Source organism: Ctenopharyngodon idella, chromosome 19 (genome assembly GCF_019924925.1).
Source record: "Ctenopharyngodon idella isolate HZGC_01 chromosome 19, HZGC01, whole genome shotgun sequence".
Taxonomy (NCBI): Eukaryota; Metazoa; Chordata; class Actinopteri; order Cypriniformes; family Xenocyprididae; genus Ctenopharyngodon; species Ctenopharyngodon idella.
In genome coordinates, this window is record NC_067238.1 from 19,298,666 (window position 1) to 19,313,435 (window position 14,770).

At 37.7% G+C, this 14,770-nt stretch overlaps 1 protein-coding gene across 3 annotated transcripts in view; it reads left to right on the forward strand.

Annotated features, from left to right (window-relative positions):
- LOC127501488 (NACHT, LRR and PYD domains-containing protein 12-like) overlaps window positions 1-13,629 on the forward strand; it is a 29,692-nt gene extending 16,063 nt beyond the window's left edge. For 2 of the 3 annotated variants that reach the window (XM_051873477.1, XM_051873478.1), the window contains exons 7-11: window positions 89-262; window positions 663-836; window positions 10,009-10,182; window positions 10,493-10,666; window positions 11,060-13,629. In XM_051873477.1, the coding sequence (XP_051729437.1) occupies window positions 89-262; window positions 663-836; window positions 10,009-10,182; window positions 10,493-10,666; window positions 11,060-11,246 (883 nt within the window). In that variant the 3' untranslated portion in view covers window positions 11,247-13,629. Of the gene's footprint in view, window positions 1-88; window positions 263-662; window positions 837-10,008; window positions 10,183-10,492; window positions 10,667-11,059 lie in introns of those variants that run through there. The other variant, XM_051873479.1, reaches the window with a different exon arrangement.
- The last annotated feature ends 1,141 nt before the right edge of the window (window positions 13,630-14,770 follow it).

The window sequence follows — 14,770 nt, forward strand, 5'->3', positions numbered from 1 at the left end:
CAATAAAAGGAGACATTCATATATATCATGTCATTTGTATCAGTGTTTCCTGAACTGAGAGCCTGATGAGTGCCATTGTTCTCTACAGGTTGATGAATTGTGGTATTACAGATGAAGGTTGTACTGCTCTGGCTTCAGCTCTGAGATCAAACCCCTCACACCTGAGAGAACTGGATCTGTCATTGAACAACCTAAGAGACCCAGGATTGAATCTGCTCTATGATAGACTCAAGGATCCTGACTGTAAAATAGAAACGCTGGGGTAAAATTGTATAAAAGTATCTACATTCTCATCCTACTGGGATTAATAAATTATATACAATAGAATGAAATGAACACAAATAATGTGTCCTGTCAGATTACGGGGTGTCGCTTTAGGTTCTTTACAAAGTGTCTGATATAATTTTACATACTATATTTATGAGAGTATATATAATTGGGTGTAACATAATTGGGTGATGCATTTAAAAAAAAAGATTTTTTACATTTTTATGGTATTAAATCTAACCCCCTCAAGCAGCATGTAGAAGCAGGTCTGGATCTTAGACTGGACCTGTTAATGGTGCCGTTGATTAAGTCTCTCTTTCTGATTGTGAAGTTCTTGCTTATCTGAGCTGTAGATCCTGAACTGAGTGAATGAAGAATGTCAATGTGCTCTACAGGTTGGGATATTGTGGTGTTACAGATGAAGGTTGTGCTGCTCTGGCTTCAGCTCTGAGATCAAACCCCTCACACCTGAGAAAACTGGATCTAAGTGGAAATAAACCAGGAGCATCAGGAGTGAATCTGCTCTCTGATGGACTGACAGATCCTCACTGTAAACTGGAGAAGCTGTGGTAAGATTGTATAAATGCGTCAACCAGCCACTGCTCGTCTGTAAGGGCAGGTGGGGCAGAGCCCCACCAAAATATACCTCAAAACATAGACCTCTATATACACTCAATTAATAATAAATTGTTAATATGTTCAGCATTCTGCAACAAATATTTTTTAGCACATGGATTCGGCAGGCATGTATCATGATACAAAGTGGGGCAGCCGGTCTCTGAACCCTCCCAGCTGTACAGCGCCCTGCAAATTTCCTATGTAAATCTGTGGTTAAAAATGTAACTGCAGCATGCATAATTGAGAGCCATTGGGGCAGATTTCACGTAACCTTACATAAACCTCGCTCCAGAGCAAGACAATATCAATCCACTTCAGCTATGTGTAGATTAGCCTGCATCAGGTCAGTAACTAGTTAGCATGTCTGCTCATCCTTTGCGGAGTATCATATAAGATGAATGAAAGTATAAATCCTTTAGTTTAAATGTGTTCATGTGAATAGCTTTTAAATACAGTAGTTCTGTTGTGTTTGTTTTATGTTTGTTCTGAGAATAGACATTTGTTTTCCTCACTGGAATTCCTATACAACTTGCAACATTCTAAAACAACATTCAGAGGCAATAAATATTACATTAAGGCAATTCTAAGATGGCATTCTATGCGTTTGTCATGTGTACTAAAGTCAGTCAATCATCATTAGAGCACCACCCTCTAGGGGGTTGCACACCGGACGAGAAGCGCAGCGCCGCAACAACTCGTGGAACACTCATAAGTGTCATGATCACCTGCTGGATCACTGTCACTATCATGGACTCCATTTCCCATCACCCACTTCCCGGACTCATTACTGATTACTCATCAGTATAAATAGGCAGAAACAAATGACATGATTGATAACAGCTGTGTGTAATATCAGTAATGAGTCCGGGAAGTGGGTGATGGGAAATGGAGTCCATGATAGTGACAGTAGTCTGGGGTGTTGTGCCCTCTGGTGGCTATCAAGGGCACTCCAGCAGGAGATCATGACACATAGAAAATAATGTGTTCAAGTTTTAAAGACGTTGCGAGGACAGAATTCTTCCAAAAGTGTGTCTGATGTGCCCACAAAATGTTTATCATAAACTAATAATAATAATATTATTAGAATACGTACGAGAGATTCCAGACCCAGAATCTGCCCTACCTAAATTTATGGCCAGGAGCCGCTACTGGTGTCAACGTCATCCTGCATTTTCTTCATTTGGTCAATAATGAAAATAAAAACTAAAGAAGACTAAAAAAAATGTCCTGATAGATAATTTTGTTGTTTAATCTTCACTAGATTCTTTTCAAAGTTTTTGACAGTTTTCACTTACTAATACTTATATGTAATGGATAAACCGCAGCTAGCTGTGCATTCTGGGTGATACAAGAACCCTCTGTTTCGAGCTGGGGTCCTGATCACCCTGTCAGCTTTATTTTGTGATGAGAACCATTTGAATGTATATTATCCTACTTATTATATACCTACTTGCCACATGAGTAAATGACTGATGATTTTGGAGCTAAACTCTACAGGAATAGGTTTGGACACCCCTGCATTACAGTGAACAAAACAAACATTCTGACAACAAGACAAACACGACAATATTACAGTACTATTAATTCTGCAATTCTCTGATTTCCTTTTTAATAAAAGTGATAACTGAGGGGGGAAATGGCACCTGGTGTGTTTGTATGAAATGAGACCGAGTGAGTCCACGGTGTGATTCATGAGACACGAAAGAAGTGCTGGCTTCAGATACTCGGATGAGCAGTGTAAGGGCCACACAATTGACCCAATGAATTATCCGGTGTGGCTGAAGGTTTCCAGTGCATTCTGTCTTTTCAATCTCAATTGTGTGTGACACTTATGTTATATAACAATGACTCTGAAATTAAGGTCCATGTGCGGTTTATTGAACAAGAGCAGTTTCAAAGTACAAACAGGCATAGGTCGAAGCACCAAGAGTAACGAGTAATCATTCATCAACAAAGAGTTATCATTTCAGAATAAGTCTTAAAAAAATCTAATAAAAAAAATATTATTAGTCAGGTAAACATGTATCATGACAATTACATAATCAGTCAATTTCAGAGATAATACAAAACAAAATTTTCAACATAAATGTAAGAGTAAAATATGCACACCTGACATCAGTGAGATACAAAATGCTACGTGTATGGAATTACATTTTGAGTAAACTGGGTGAAGGGAAGGATGGGTAAAGGGAAGGAAATTCAATTCAATTCATTTATTGTCATATGCACAGTAAAAAACACCAGTTTTAGACCGCACAATGAAATTCTTACTTGCCAGTCTCCCTTATACAATGTGCACATATAATAAATATACAAAGACTAAGTAACAAAAATATACACAAAAACACATACCATAGCGCAGCCATCAGCAACAATATAAGAAGTGAAGTCATTAATGTTTTTATGTATTGTTCAGGAGCCTAATGGCTTGTGGATAGAAACTGTTCGTGAATCTTTTTGTCCGTGATTTCACACTCCTGTACCATCTCCCTGACGGCAGAAGTGTAAAGAGATTGTGTTGTGGATGTGTATTATCCCTGATAATGTTATGGGCCCTCCTGATGACCCTGGTACTGTAAATGTCCTGAAGTGATGGGAAAGCTATTCTACAAATATTCTGTGCAGTTTTTATCACATGCTGTAGAGCTTTCCTGTCCTGGACAGTGCAGCTTCCATACCACACTGTGATTGAACTAGTCAAGTCAAGTCACCTTTATTTATATAGCGCTTTTTACAATGTAGATTGTGTCAAAGCAGCTTTACATTGATAACTGGTACATTGTTAGGCTGCACAGCAGCTCTTAAAGAATAGTGTCAATGCAGGCAGATCAAAGCACTGTTGAATATCAAATGTCAAGTCAAGTGTCCCCAACTAAGCAAGCCAGAGGCGACAGCGGCAAGGAACCCAAACTCCATCAGGTGACATTAGGTGGCAGACAAGTGGCAAATTGGTGTTAAAATGGAGAAAAAAACCTTGGGAGAAACCAGGCTTAGTCGGGGTGCCAGTTCTCCTCTGGCCAACAGTGCTTTGTTACAATTCAGGTTGCTATCATAAGTCCAATAGGATCACAACATTAAAAGTATTTATTTCAGTTCCATCCAATTGAGGATCGTATTGAGGATCACGCCGGTATGGACGGTTGTTGAGGAACTGTGTCGTGGCTGTCGTGTCGATGAGGCCCTCAGTTGACTCAATCTCTGCTGATACGTCAGGGCTGCGTTGTGGTCGTGTCAAGGTGCAGGTCCTTGGTCTCACCTGGATACGGCCCGGATCCGGTTGACTACGGTGAACCTCGGGATAAACAGAAAGACTAATATTAGCGTAGATGCCATTCTTCTTCTGATGTAACGAGTACATCAGGTGTTATAGGAAGTGTTCCCGGTTCCGGCTGACCTAATTTATGCAGCCTAATAATCCTTTAAAGGATTTGAAAATATAAATCGGTAATGTGTTATGTGTATGCCAGGTTAAAGAGATGCGTTTATAGTCTAGATTTAAACTGACAAAGTGTGTCTGCTTCCCGAACAATGCTAGGAAGATTGTTCCAGAGTTTAGGTGCCAAATAGGAGAAGGATCTACCACCTGCAGTTGATTTTGATATTCTAGGTATTACCAGCTGGCCTGAATTCTGAGATCGCAATAGACGTGAAGGACTATAATGAATTAGGAGCTCGCTAAGGTACTGGGGAGCTAAACCATTTAGTGCTTTGTAAATAATTAGCAAGATTTTAAAATCTATACGATGTTTAACAGGAAGCCAATGCAGTGTTGACAGAACTGGGCTAATATGGTCATACTTCCTGGTTCTAGTAAGAACTCTAGCTGCTGCATTTTGTACGAGCTGTAGTTTATTTATCAGGCGAGCAGAACAACCACCCAGTAGAGCATTACAGTAATCTAGCCTTGAGGTCATGAACGCATGAACTAACTGTTCTGCATTTTTCATTGAGAGCATATGTCGTAGTTTAGATATATTTTTAAGATGGAAGAATGCGGTTTTACAGATGCTAGTAACATGGCCTTCAAATGAAAGATTGGTATCAAAGAGCACACCCAGGTTCCTAACTGACGACGAAGACTTAACAGAGCAGCCATCAAGTGTTAGACAATATTCTAGGTTATTATGTGAAGAAGTTTTTGGTCCAAAAATTAGAATCTCTGTTTTTTCTGAACTAATGCCATTCCGTTAATTTTGTGAATTGGTAAGTTTCGTCAGGGCGCAAAGAAATATAGAGCTGAGTATCATCAGTGTAACAGTGAAAACTAACGCCATGCTTCCTAATGATATCTCCCAAGGGTAGCATGTACAGAGTGAACAGCAACGGTCCTAGTACTGAGCCTTGTGGTACTCCATATTGAACTTGTGATCGATATGACATGTCTTCGTTTACTACTACAAACTGATAACGGTCAGATAAGTATGATTTGAACCATGACAATGCAATTCCACTAATGCCATAATTTTCGAGTCTATTTAAGAGAATATTGTGATCAATAGTGTCAAATGCTGCACTAAGATCCAGTAACACTAATAGAGAGATACAACCATGATCTGATGATAAGAGCAAATCATTAGTAACTCTAATGAGAGCAGTCTCAGTACTATGGTACGGTCTAAATCCTGACTGGAAATCCTCACAGATACCATTTCTTTCTAAAAAGGAACATAGTTGTGATGATACTGCCTTTTCTAGTATTTTTGACAGAAAAGTGAGATTTGAGATCGGCCTGTAATTGACTAATTCTCTAGGATCAAGTTGTGGTTTTTTAATAAGAGGTTTAATAATAGTCAGCTTAAAAGTTTTTGGTACGTATCCTAATGATAAAGATGAATTGACGATATTGAGAAGAGGATCTATGACCTCTGGAAGCATCTCTTTCAATAGCTTAGTCGGTATAGGGTCTAACATACATGTTGTTGATTTTGATGATTTAACAAGTTTAGACAATTCTTCCTCTCCTAAAGCAGTAAATGAATTGAATTTTTCCTCAGGGACACTACAATGCACTATCTGACACGATACTGTAGTAGACGGTTGCATGGTTATTATTTTTTCTCTAATATTATCAATCTCGCAAGTAAAGAAGTTCATAAAGTCATTACTGCTGTGCTCTTTGGAAACATCAGAAGTTGAAGCTTTATTTCTTGTTAATTTAGCCACTGTATCAAATAAATACCTAGGGTTGTGTTTATTTTCTTCTAAGAGTTTTGAAAAATAGGCAGATCTAGCAGATTTTACGGCCTTTCTGTACTCAATCATTCTCTCTCTCCACGAAATACGAAATACTTCTAGTTTTGATTTCTTCCAGCTGCGCTCCATTTTTCTGGCTGCTAACTTTAGGGCCCGAGTGTGCTCATTGTACCATTGCATTGGATTCATTTCTTTAATCTTTTTTAAACGCAAAGGAGCAACTGAGTCTAATGTGCTGGAAAAGACAGAGGCAATAGTTTCTGTTGCAACATCGAGGTCTTCTAAGCTGTCTGGTATGCTAAGGCGATGAAAATGATCAGGAAGATTATTTATAAAGCAATCTTTAGTGGTAGAAGTGATGGTTCTACCATATTTATGGCATGGAGGCAGTTTAGCCGCCTTGACTAAATGTAGTATACACGAGACTAGATAATGATCTGAGATGTCGTCACTCTGCTGCAGAATTTCAACAGCATCAATATCGATTCCATGTGACAATATTAGATCTAAAGTATGATTACGACAATGAGTGGGTCCTGACACATGTTGTCTAACATCAATAGAGTTTAGAATATCTGCAAATGCCAATCCTAATGCGTCTTTTTTATTATCTACATGAATATTAAAATCACCAACAACAAGGACTTTATCTGCAGCTAGTACTAACTCTGATAGAAAGTCAGCAAATTCTTTGATAAAGTCTGTATTTTTGTGTCCTGGTGGCCTGTATACAGTAGCCAGCACAAATGTCAACTTACATAATGTTACGTAAAGTACCATAGTTTCGAAGGAATTATATTTGAAAGACTTCTGACTAATACTGTAAATATTACTATAGATTACAGCAACACCTCCCCCTTTGCCTTTCTGATGGGCATTGTGTCGATAATCATAACCTTGAGGACTAGACTCATTTAAAGTAATGTAATCGTCCGGTTTTAGCCAAGTTTCTGTCAAACACAGCACATCTAGATTATTATCTTTGATAATATCATTAACAATAAGTGATTTTGAAGAAAGGGATCTAATATTTAACAACCCGAGTTTTATCATTTGTTTAGCATTATTATCTCTATTTTTTATTTGTTGAACATCAATTAAATTTTTACCATTTAATGGGTTTGGAAGTTTTTTGTTTTTACTAATTCGGGGTACAGACACAGTCTCTATTTGAAAATATCTAGGTGTAAGAGTTTCTATGTGTTGGGAGTTATCTGAATTTTCTGACTTCTGTAACGTGAGGCAGCTAGCAGACGGTCGGTTTAGCCAGTCTGTCTGCTTTCTGACCTGGGCCCCAGTTTGTCATGTTTCAGTTCTAAGACTATGTGCCATATTACTAGAGAGAAGAGCAGCACCATCCCGGGAGGGATGAATACCATCTCTTTTTAACAGGTCAGGTCTGCCCCAAAAACTTTTCCAGTTGTTTATGAAACCTATATTATTTTGCGGACACCACTTAGACAGCCAGCCATTGAGTGATGATAATCTGCTAACTATCTCATCACTCTGACGAACAGGAAGGGGGCCAGAGCAAATTACTTCTCCTGACATTGTACTTGCGAGTTCACACACCTCTTTAATGTTAATTTTAGTGATCTCCGACTGGCAAAGTCGAACATCATTAGTGCCGACGTGAATAATAATCTTAGAGTATTTACGATTAGCATTAGCCAGCACTTTTAAATTTGCTTTGATGTCAGGTGCTCTGGCTCCCGGCAAACATGTGACTATGGTGGCTGGTGTCTCTATTTTCACGTTCCGTGTAATAGAATCGCCAATAACTAGGGCACTTTCAACAGGATTCTCAGTGGGTGTATCACTGAGTGGGGAGAACCTGTTTGATGTTCTTATTGGAACGGAAGAGTGGTGTTTTCCGCGGCTAGGCCGCCTCACCGTTACCCAAGTGCCCTGCTGCGCGGGCTCTACAGCCGGAACCGAACAATGTACAGAGTTCACTAAGCTAGTCGCATCCAAAACAGTATCTGAAGCCCTTGCATTCTTACTATCCTCGATTAAAGTTTGGATGCGTGTCTCTAATTCTGAGATTCTCTCTGTCAGCCTGACTATTTCCCTACATTTATGACATGTAAATCCCTCGTCGCTGACAGAGAGAGCTATGGTAAACATGTGGCAAATGGAACAGGTAGCAATGCTGGGAGAGGATGACATGACTCACCGTGTTTGTAGACTGATCCGACTTACCACAGCTGTTTGAAGAACGCGTTGAAAAAGGAGCGCGCGAGAGACTGTTAACAAGTTAACAAGCTAGCGCTGCAAATGCAAATGCGTTGTAACAGCGATTTAGATTCAAAGATTACAAGCTAGCGACGTCAGATTAGTGTGGTAGGCAATATTACATATAAGGTAATAAAAAAATAAGCAACAATGAATAAAAGTAAGAGATTCAAAACAAAGCTATACGGAGTTACAGACGCAAACCAATCTGAGCAGCGAGCAGCGAGGCAGACAGGAGCAATCGAGCCAACTGAGCATCTATAAAATTTGCTGAGGATTTCAGTTGCCATGCCAAATTTCCTCAGCCTTCTTAAGAAATACTGTCGCTGTTGGAATTTATTCAGAAGCTGCTGAGCATTATTGTACCAGGTAAGATCCTCGCTGCTATAAATTCCAAGAAATTTAAAGATTTTCACCCTCTCCACCTCTGTTTCTTCGATGTAAATTGGGGTATGCTGCTCTTTCCTCCTCCTCCTTGGATCAATTATCATCTATTTGGTCTTTTGTACATTTAAGGAGATATTATTTTCTTGACACCAGACCATCAGTCCTGCTACCTCTTTTCTGTATGATATTTCCTCTCCACCAGTGATCAGTCCGATGACTGTTGTATCATCTGCAAATTTTATAATCCTGGTGTTGGTCTGAGAGGCCACACAGTCGTAGGTGAAGATGGTATACAGCAGTGGGCTCAAAACACAGCCTTGGGGGATCCCTGTGCTTACAGTTCAAATGCCCAATGTCCGATTGCCTACTTTAACTGACTGAGGTCTATCCGTCATAAAGTTCAGCACCCAGTTACAGAGTGAAGATGTCAATCCGAGGGCAAGGAGCTTTTCAGAAAGCCTCTGTGGTATAACTGTGTTGAATGCTGAGGTGTAATCAATAAAAAGCATTCTAACATACATATCCTTACCCTCTAGATGTTTGAGGGCTGTGTAGATGACAGCATTAACAGCATCATCGGTGGACCTATTCTGTCGATGTGCAAATTGAAATGGGTCCAAAGTGGCTGGGATGGTCCTTTTTATGTGGGACATAACTATCCTTTCAAAACACTTCATCACAATAGGTGTAAGTGCCACTGGACAATAATCATTTGGACATGCCACAGTGTTTTTCTTTGGAAGGGGCAAAAATGTGGTGGACTTGAAGTAGGTAGGCACCTAAGCCTGAGCAAGGGACAGGTTGTAAATGTCCATGAACACAACAGCCAGCTCCGATGAGCAAACCCTAAGAGCCTGCCCCGGGATGTTATCTGGTCCAGCTGGGTTCGTTCTCTTCAGAGTGAATGATGACTTCAGAGGGTCATCATTCAGAGTCTTTTGTTAACTAATTTATATATATATATATATATATGATGAAAACTGTATAATTCCTCCCAACTTCTGTCCCACTGCTACATTCTGTTGGGTTATACGATTTTTTTCTCCTAACTGCCTTGTATCAAAAGATAGTAGTGGCGAGCAGGTCGACTATAAATGGCTCTAAGGTTTTGCACACTCAGTGGACAGTCATGCTGCAGTGCTAGGAGAAAGTATAAATACTTAAAAAGTACCATGCTTAAATTAGACTTGACCTGTTAATGGTGCCTTTGATTAAGTCTCTCTTTCTGATAGTGAAGTTCCTGCTTATTTGAGCTGTAGATCCTGATCTGAGAGACTGAAGAGTGTCATTGTGTGTCATCCTCTACAGGTTGAGTAATTGTGGTGTCAAAGATGAAGGTTGTACTGCTCTTGCTTCAGTTCTGAGATCAAACCCCTCACACCTGAGAGAACTGAATCTGACTGCAAATAATCTAAAAGACTCAGGAGTGAAAATACTGTCTAAAGGACTGAAGGATCCTCACTGTAAACTGGAGATACTATGGTAAGATTGTGTAAAATTCTCAACATTCTCATTCTCCTCCTACTGGGATTAATGAATGATATACAATAAAACAAAATGGGTCTTACATACAATATTTATAATGAACAACTGGGTGATGCATAGGATTTTTAACTTTTTTATCATATTGAAATTAACCAGTTCAAGCTGCATGTAGAAGTGGATCTGAATCTTAGACTGGAGCTGTTAATGGTGCCGTAGATTAAGTCTCTCTCTCTGATTGTAAAGTTCCTACTTATCTGAGCTGTAGACCCTAAACTGAGAGTCTGAAGAGTGCCACTGTTCTCTACAGGTTGAGGCTTTGTGGTGTTACAGGTGAAGGTTGTCCTGCTCTGGTTTCAGCTCTGAGATCAAACCCCTCACATCTGACAGAACTGGATCTGTCATGGAATAACCTAAGAGATTCAGGGGTGAAGCTGTTCTCTAAAGGACTGAAGAATCCTCACTGTAAACTGGAGAAACTGTGGTAAATCATCTGTCTGAGAATCACACACACTGGTACTCACAAAGAAATGTTCAAATATAGTTTATAGTTGTAGCAGCTCTTCTAAACAGTAGGATCAATCTGTAGTTTTATTCACATGTCAGGAAATGTACCGAGTGTAAAATGGATAGAAATGACAAAAAAAAAAAAAAAAAAAAAAAAAGCCTCACACACAACATAGGTGAATCTCATTTTCTTTAGAGATGCTGTGAAGGTGAAAAAAACATGATTTGTGAGTTTGCTGTTGAACATGGTACCTCAGTTTACATTTTTTATGGATTTTTTTAAAGTCTCTCTTTCTAATTGTGAAGTTCCTGCTTTTCTGAGCTGTAGATCCTGAGCTGAGTGACTGAAGAGTGTCATTGTTCTCTACAGGTTGAGTGGTTGTGGTGTCACAGATGAAGGTTGTGCTGCTCTGGCTTCAGCTCTGAGATCAAACCCCTCACACCTAAGAGAACTGGATCTGGCAATGAATCCACTAGGAGATTCAGGAGTGAAGCTGCTCTCTGACAGACTGAAGGATGATCCACATTGTAAACTGGAGTTAGTACTCCAGCATTAGTAGTGATGATTAAAAAATTTCATATTTTAACTTAATTTAGTTTTTTCTTTTTAGGTTACTTTCCTGGTAATGGTTTCTTACACACTATAAACATGTTTAAAGGTGCCCAGATTGTAAATTTGAATTTACCTTGGCATAGTTGAATAATTAGAGTTCTGTACATGGAAATGACATAAAGTGAGTCTACAACACCATTGTTTCCTCCTTCTTATGTAAATATCGTTCGTGCAAAAGACCACTGAAAAACAGGTGAATCTCAACATAACACTTGTAAGCATTAAATAAGCCAGTAGTAATGTTGTGGAGCTGCACAGCCGAATCATCAGAAGTTATGCAGGTATTGTGAAGCAAGCAAGGACAATAGCGAAAATGGCAGATAGATCGATAATAACTGTTCATGATACATGATATCATGAAATATTTAGTGATATTTGTAAATTGTCTTTCTAAATGTTTCGTTAGCATTTTGCTAATGTACTGTTAAATGTGGTTAGAGTTACCATGTTGTTATTTTCACTTTTAAACACTTGTAGTCTGTATAATTCATAAACGCATCTTCATTCTTTATAAATCTCTCCAACAGTGTAGCTTTAGCCCTGGTAGCCACGCAGCACTCTCAAAAATCATTCAGAATCAAATGTAAACATCCACCAAATACATGCCATACTTACATGATCTGATATGCTGTATCACAAACACTTTGTAAAGATCCATTTTGAGAGTTATATTAGCTGTGCGAAATTATTCTATTGTTTATGCAATGTTTAATGGGAGTCGCGAGCTTGGGGGTGGGGAGCACGAGCATTTAAAGGTGTATACAAACTGAATCGGCGCATTTTTAATCACATCCCAAAACAGGCAGTTAAAACATGGTATAATAAAAAATCTATGGGGTATTTTGAGCTGAAACTTCAGACACATTCTGGGGACACCTTAGACTTGTTACATCTTGTGAAATAGTGTTGTAGGGCACCTTTAATAAGAGTTTGATTCATTTATTTTTTTTATAATAGTTCATGTAAAAATATAGGACCTTTAAGTTTTGACTTCTACCATCGGGGGCTAGTATCAACAAGCAGTCCAGTAATTCCTCTTTCAAAAAAGCAGTTTATTGTCTTCTTTCCTTCGTAAAGCATACACACAGGGGGGTGCCACTATTGCAATTCGATAGAAATAAGCACATTGAATTATACATAAAATACAAAAGTAAATAATACAAATAAATGAATATTTACCATAATTATAATATAAATAACTTCATTCAGGGCAAAATACAAATTCAAAATACAAATGAAAAAATAAAGTGGACATAACAGTTTATAATAACAATTAAGTATCTTCAAGTTTCGCTTTATTTCAAAACAATACAATATTTTGCAATATCATTGTCTTTTTATCTCTAAATTATGTATGTTTGAGAAAAAGTCAATTGCAATAGAAGATAATGGTAAATATTTATAAATAATTAATTTCTTTGTCATAAATAAAACTGACCAAATGTCATAGAAAGAGGACAGTAATACAGGATTATAGATAAGAGTCAAGGGTCATCATTCATGGTGATTTGGATACAAAATCAAAATCTGAATGTTTAAAAACAGCTTTAAAAATCATGTATCACAGTGTTATATTTTAACCTCTCACTTAATAGTCTAAGTAGTTTCTTTTAGTTGTTTTAAAGTGGATAATGCAATAACGTCACAAACATTTGACTATGTTTTTCTTACAGGTTTAGATGTTAGTCTGATCATAGGCGTAAATCGCGAGGTGTCGGAGTGCTGCCCCATGCTAAGTATTGTAAATAATATTATGATATATACTTAAAATAACTGTGTAAGTAGTAAAACAATACAAATGCAAACGGGCGTGTTAAGTTTAGAAACATTTTGAGTCCCCCTCCCTTGCTTCACAGTGGTTTGGTCCACTGTGCACATCACCAACACACACAAGTCTGGCAGGAGAGAACAAAGTTCTTTAGACAGTAGTTGTGGAAATCCAGTAAGTAGGTTGTCAAGGCTATTTTATTCATTTTAAACATCAGATGAAGTGATTATTTTCTCTTTAACACAGATGATGCTGAGTAATTAGTCATGACAAAAAAAAATGATGATAACTGATGTATTTTTTCCGTGAGTCCGCTATGTTAGCGATTATAATGTTACCTAGTTTGTTTGGTGGCTTGTTTATCATAGCTTGATGGATAGTAAGTCACCCACAACAACTTCAACTAACATTGTGATAAGCATATGTGTGAACTGTAATTAGGCTAATAGATTTACTGTTGTGTGTTTGGTTTTGCTCAATGTGTATTCATCGTATTTTGGTGACTTGGTTGTAAAAAACGTAAAAAATATTGCAATAAATAAGTGGTTTTAAGCAAGAATATTTTAGTCAGTTAGTCTTTTTTTTTTTTTTTCTTCGTTGAACCAAAGAGAAACATTGCCCATGAGCATAATTGCACAGTCTCCATGCTACACTAATAATAAATAGTAGTAAGGTTTTCTTCTGTGTATATAAGTAAAATTTTATTATTTGTGTCCCCTTCAAAAATTGCTCCTGAGAAATTTTATGTTTATTGTCTTAAAATAACAATAAACAACAACTGTTAGATGAAGTTTACACACCTGCCTTCTCTGGATCAGCTGATGGTAAATAAAGAGCCACTACAGACACATCATATTCAACAAAATCAACAGACACAAAGCCATAGTGATCAACACACATGGATGCATTTGTGTAACTTTGCAGAATCATCCAAAGTCAAACAAGGAAACCCGTTTCTTCAGAATGGACATTTATACAGGCAAATGCTCTACTACAGACATCTCCATGTTTAAGATTTATTTAATGGATATTTAATTTTTGGGTAATTCAGCCCTCTAAACATATTCAAATGTCTATAGATTATAGTAACATTCACACTGAAATCATCAATTGCATTTTATTTCTTTTTTTATTTAAAAGGAATTGTGCATTGCCACTTTTAAATTTAAAGTGGAAATCTAATTTTTAAATCTGAATTCATAATTTATGGACAACTAACTAGATAGATTGAACTTTCTGTGAGGTTTATCTATGTCACATTAACTATATGAATTCTTGTCTCAATTCTATTATCTCTGTTCTATTCTGTTACTTATACCAACTCTCTTTTGTTCATGTCTCATTTTTATTCTTTAAGTCATGGCTTTCAACTGGTTCAAAGCAGATTCAAATCAAATCTGCTGAAGATTCAGTGTCTGTATAAAATAACAGCTGTATGTATAAGAACATGTCAGTGTCTGTTATGACTCTTGCAGCAGTTGCACTGTAATTCAGCTTCCTTCAGTTTAAATACAAATTATTGTCCTACATATTATTATTCCTGTTTCTACTTCACAGTACTGAATTGGACTTTTAAATGCAATCTGAATGACACACAATCCTGACGAACACAGATTACTCATACAAACAGCAGTCATGAATCATCTTGTGTGTGATGATTACTGACACTGACTAGTGCAATAAACATGATGCAATATGTG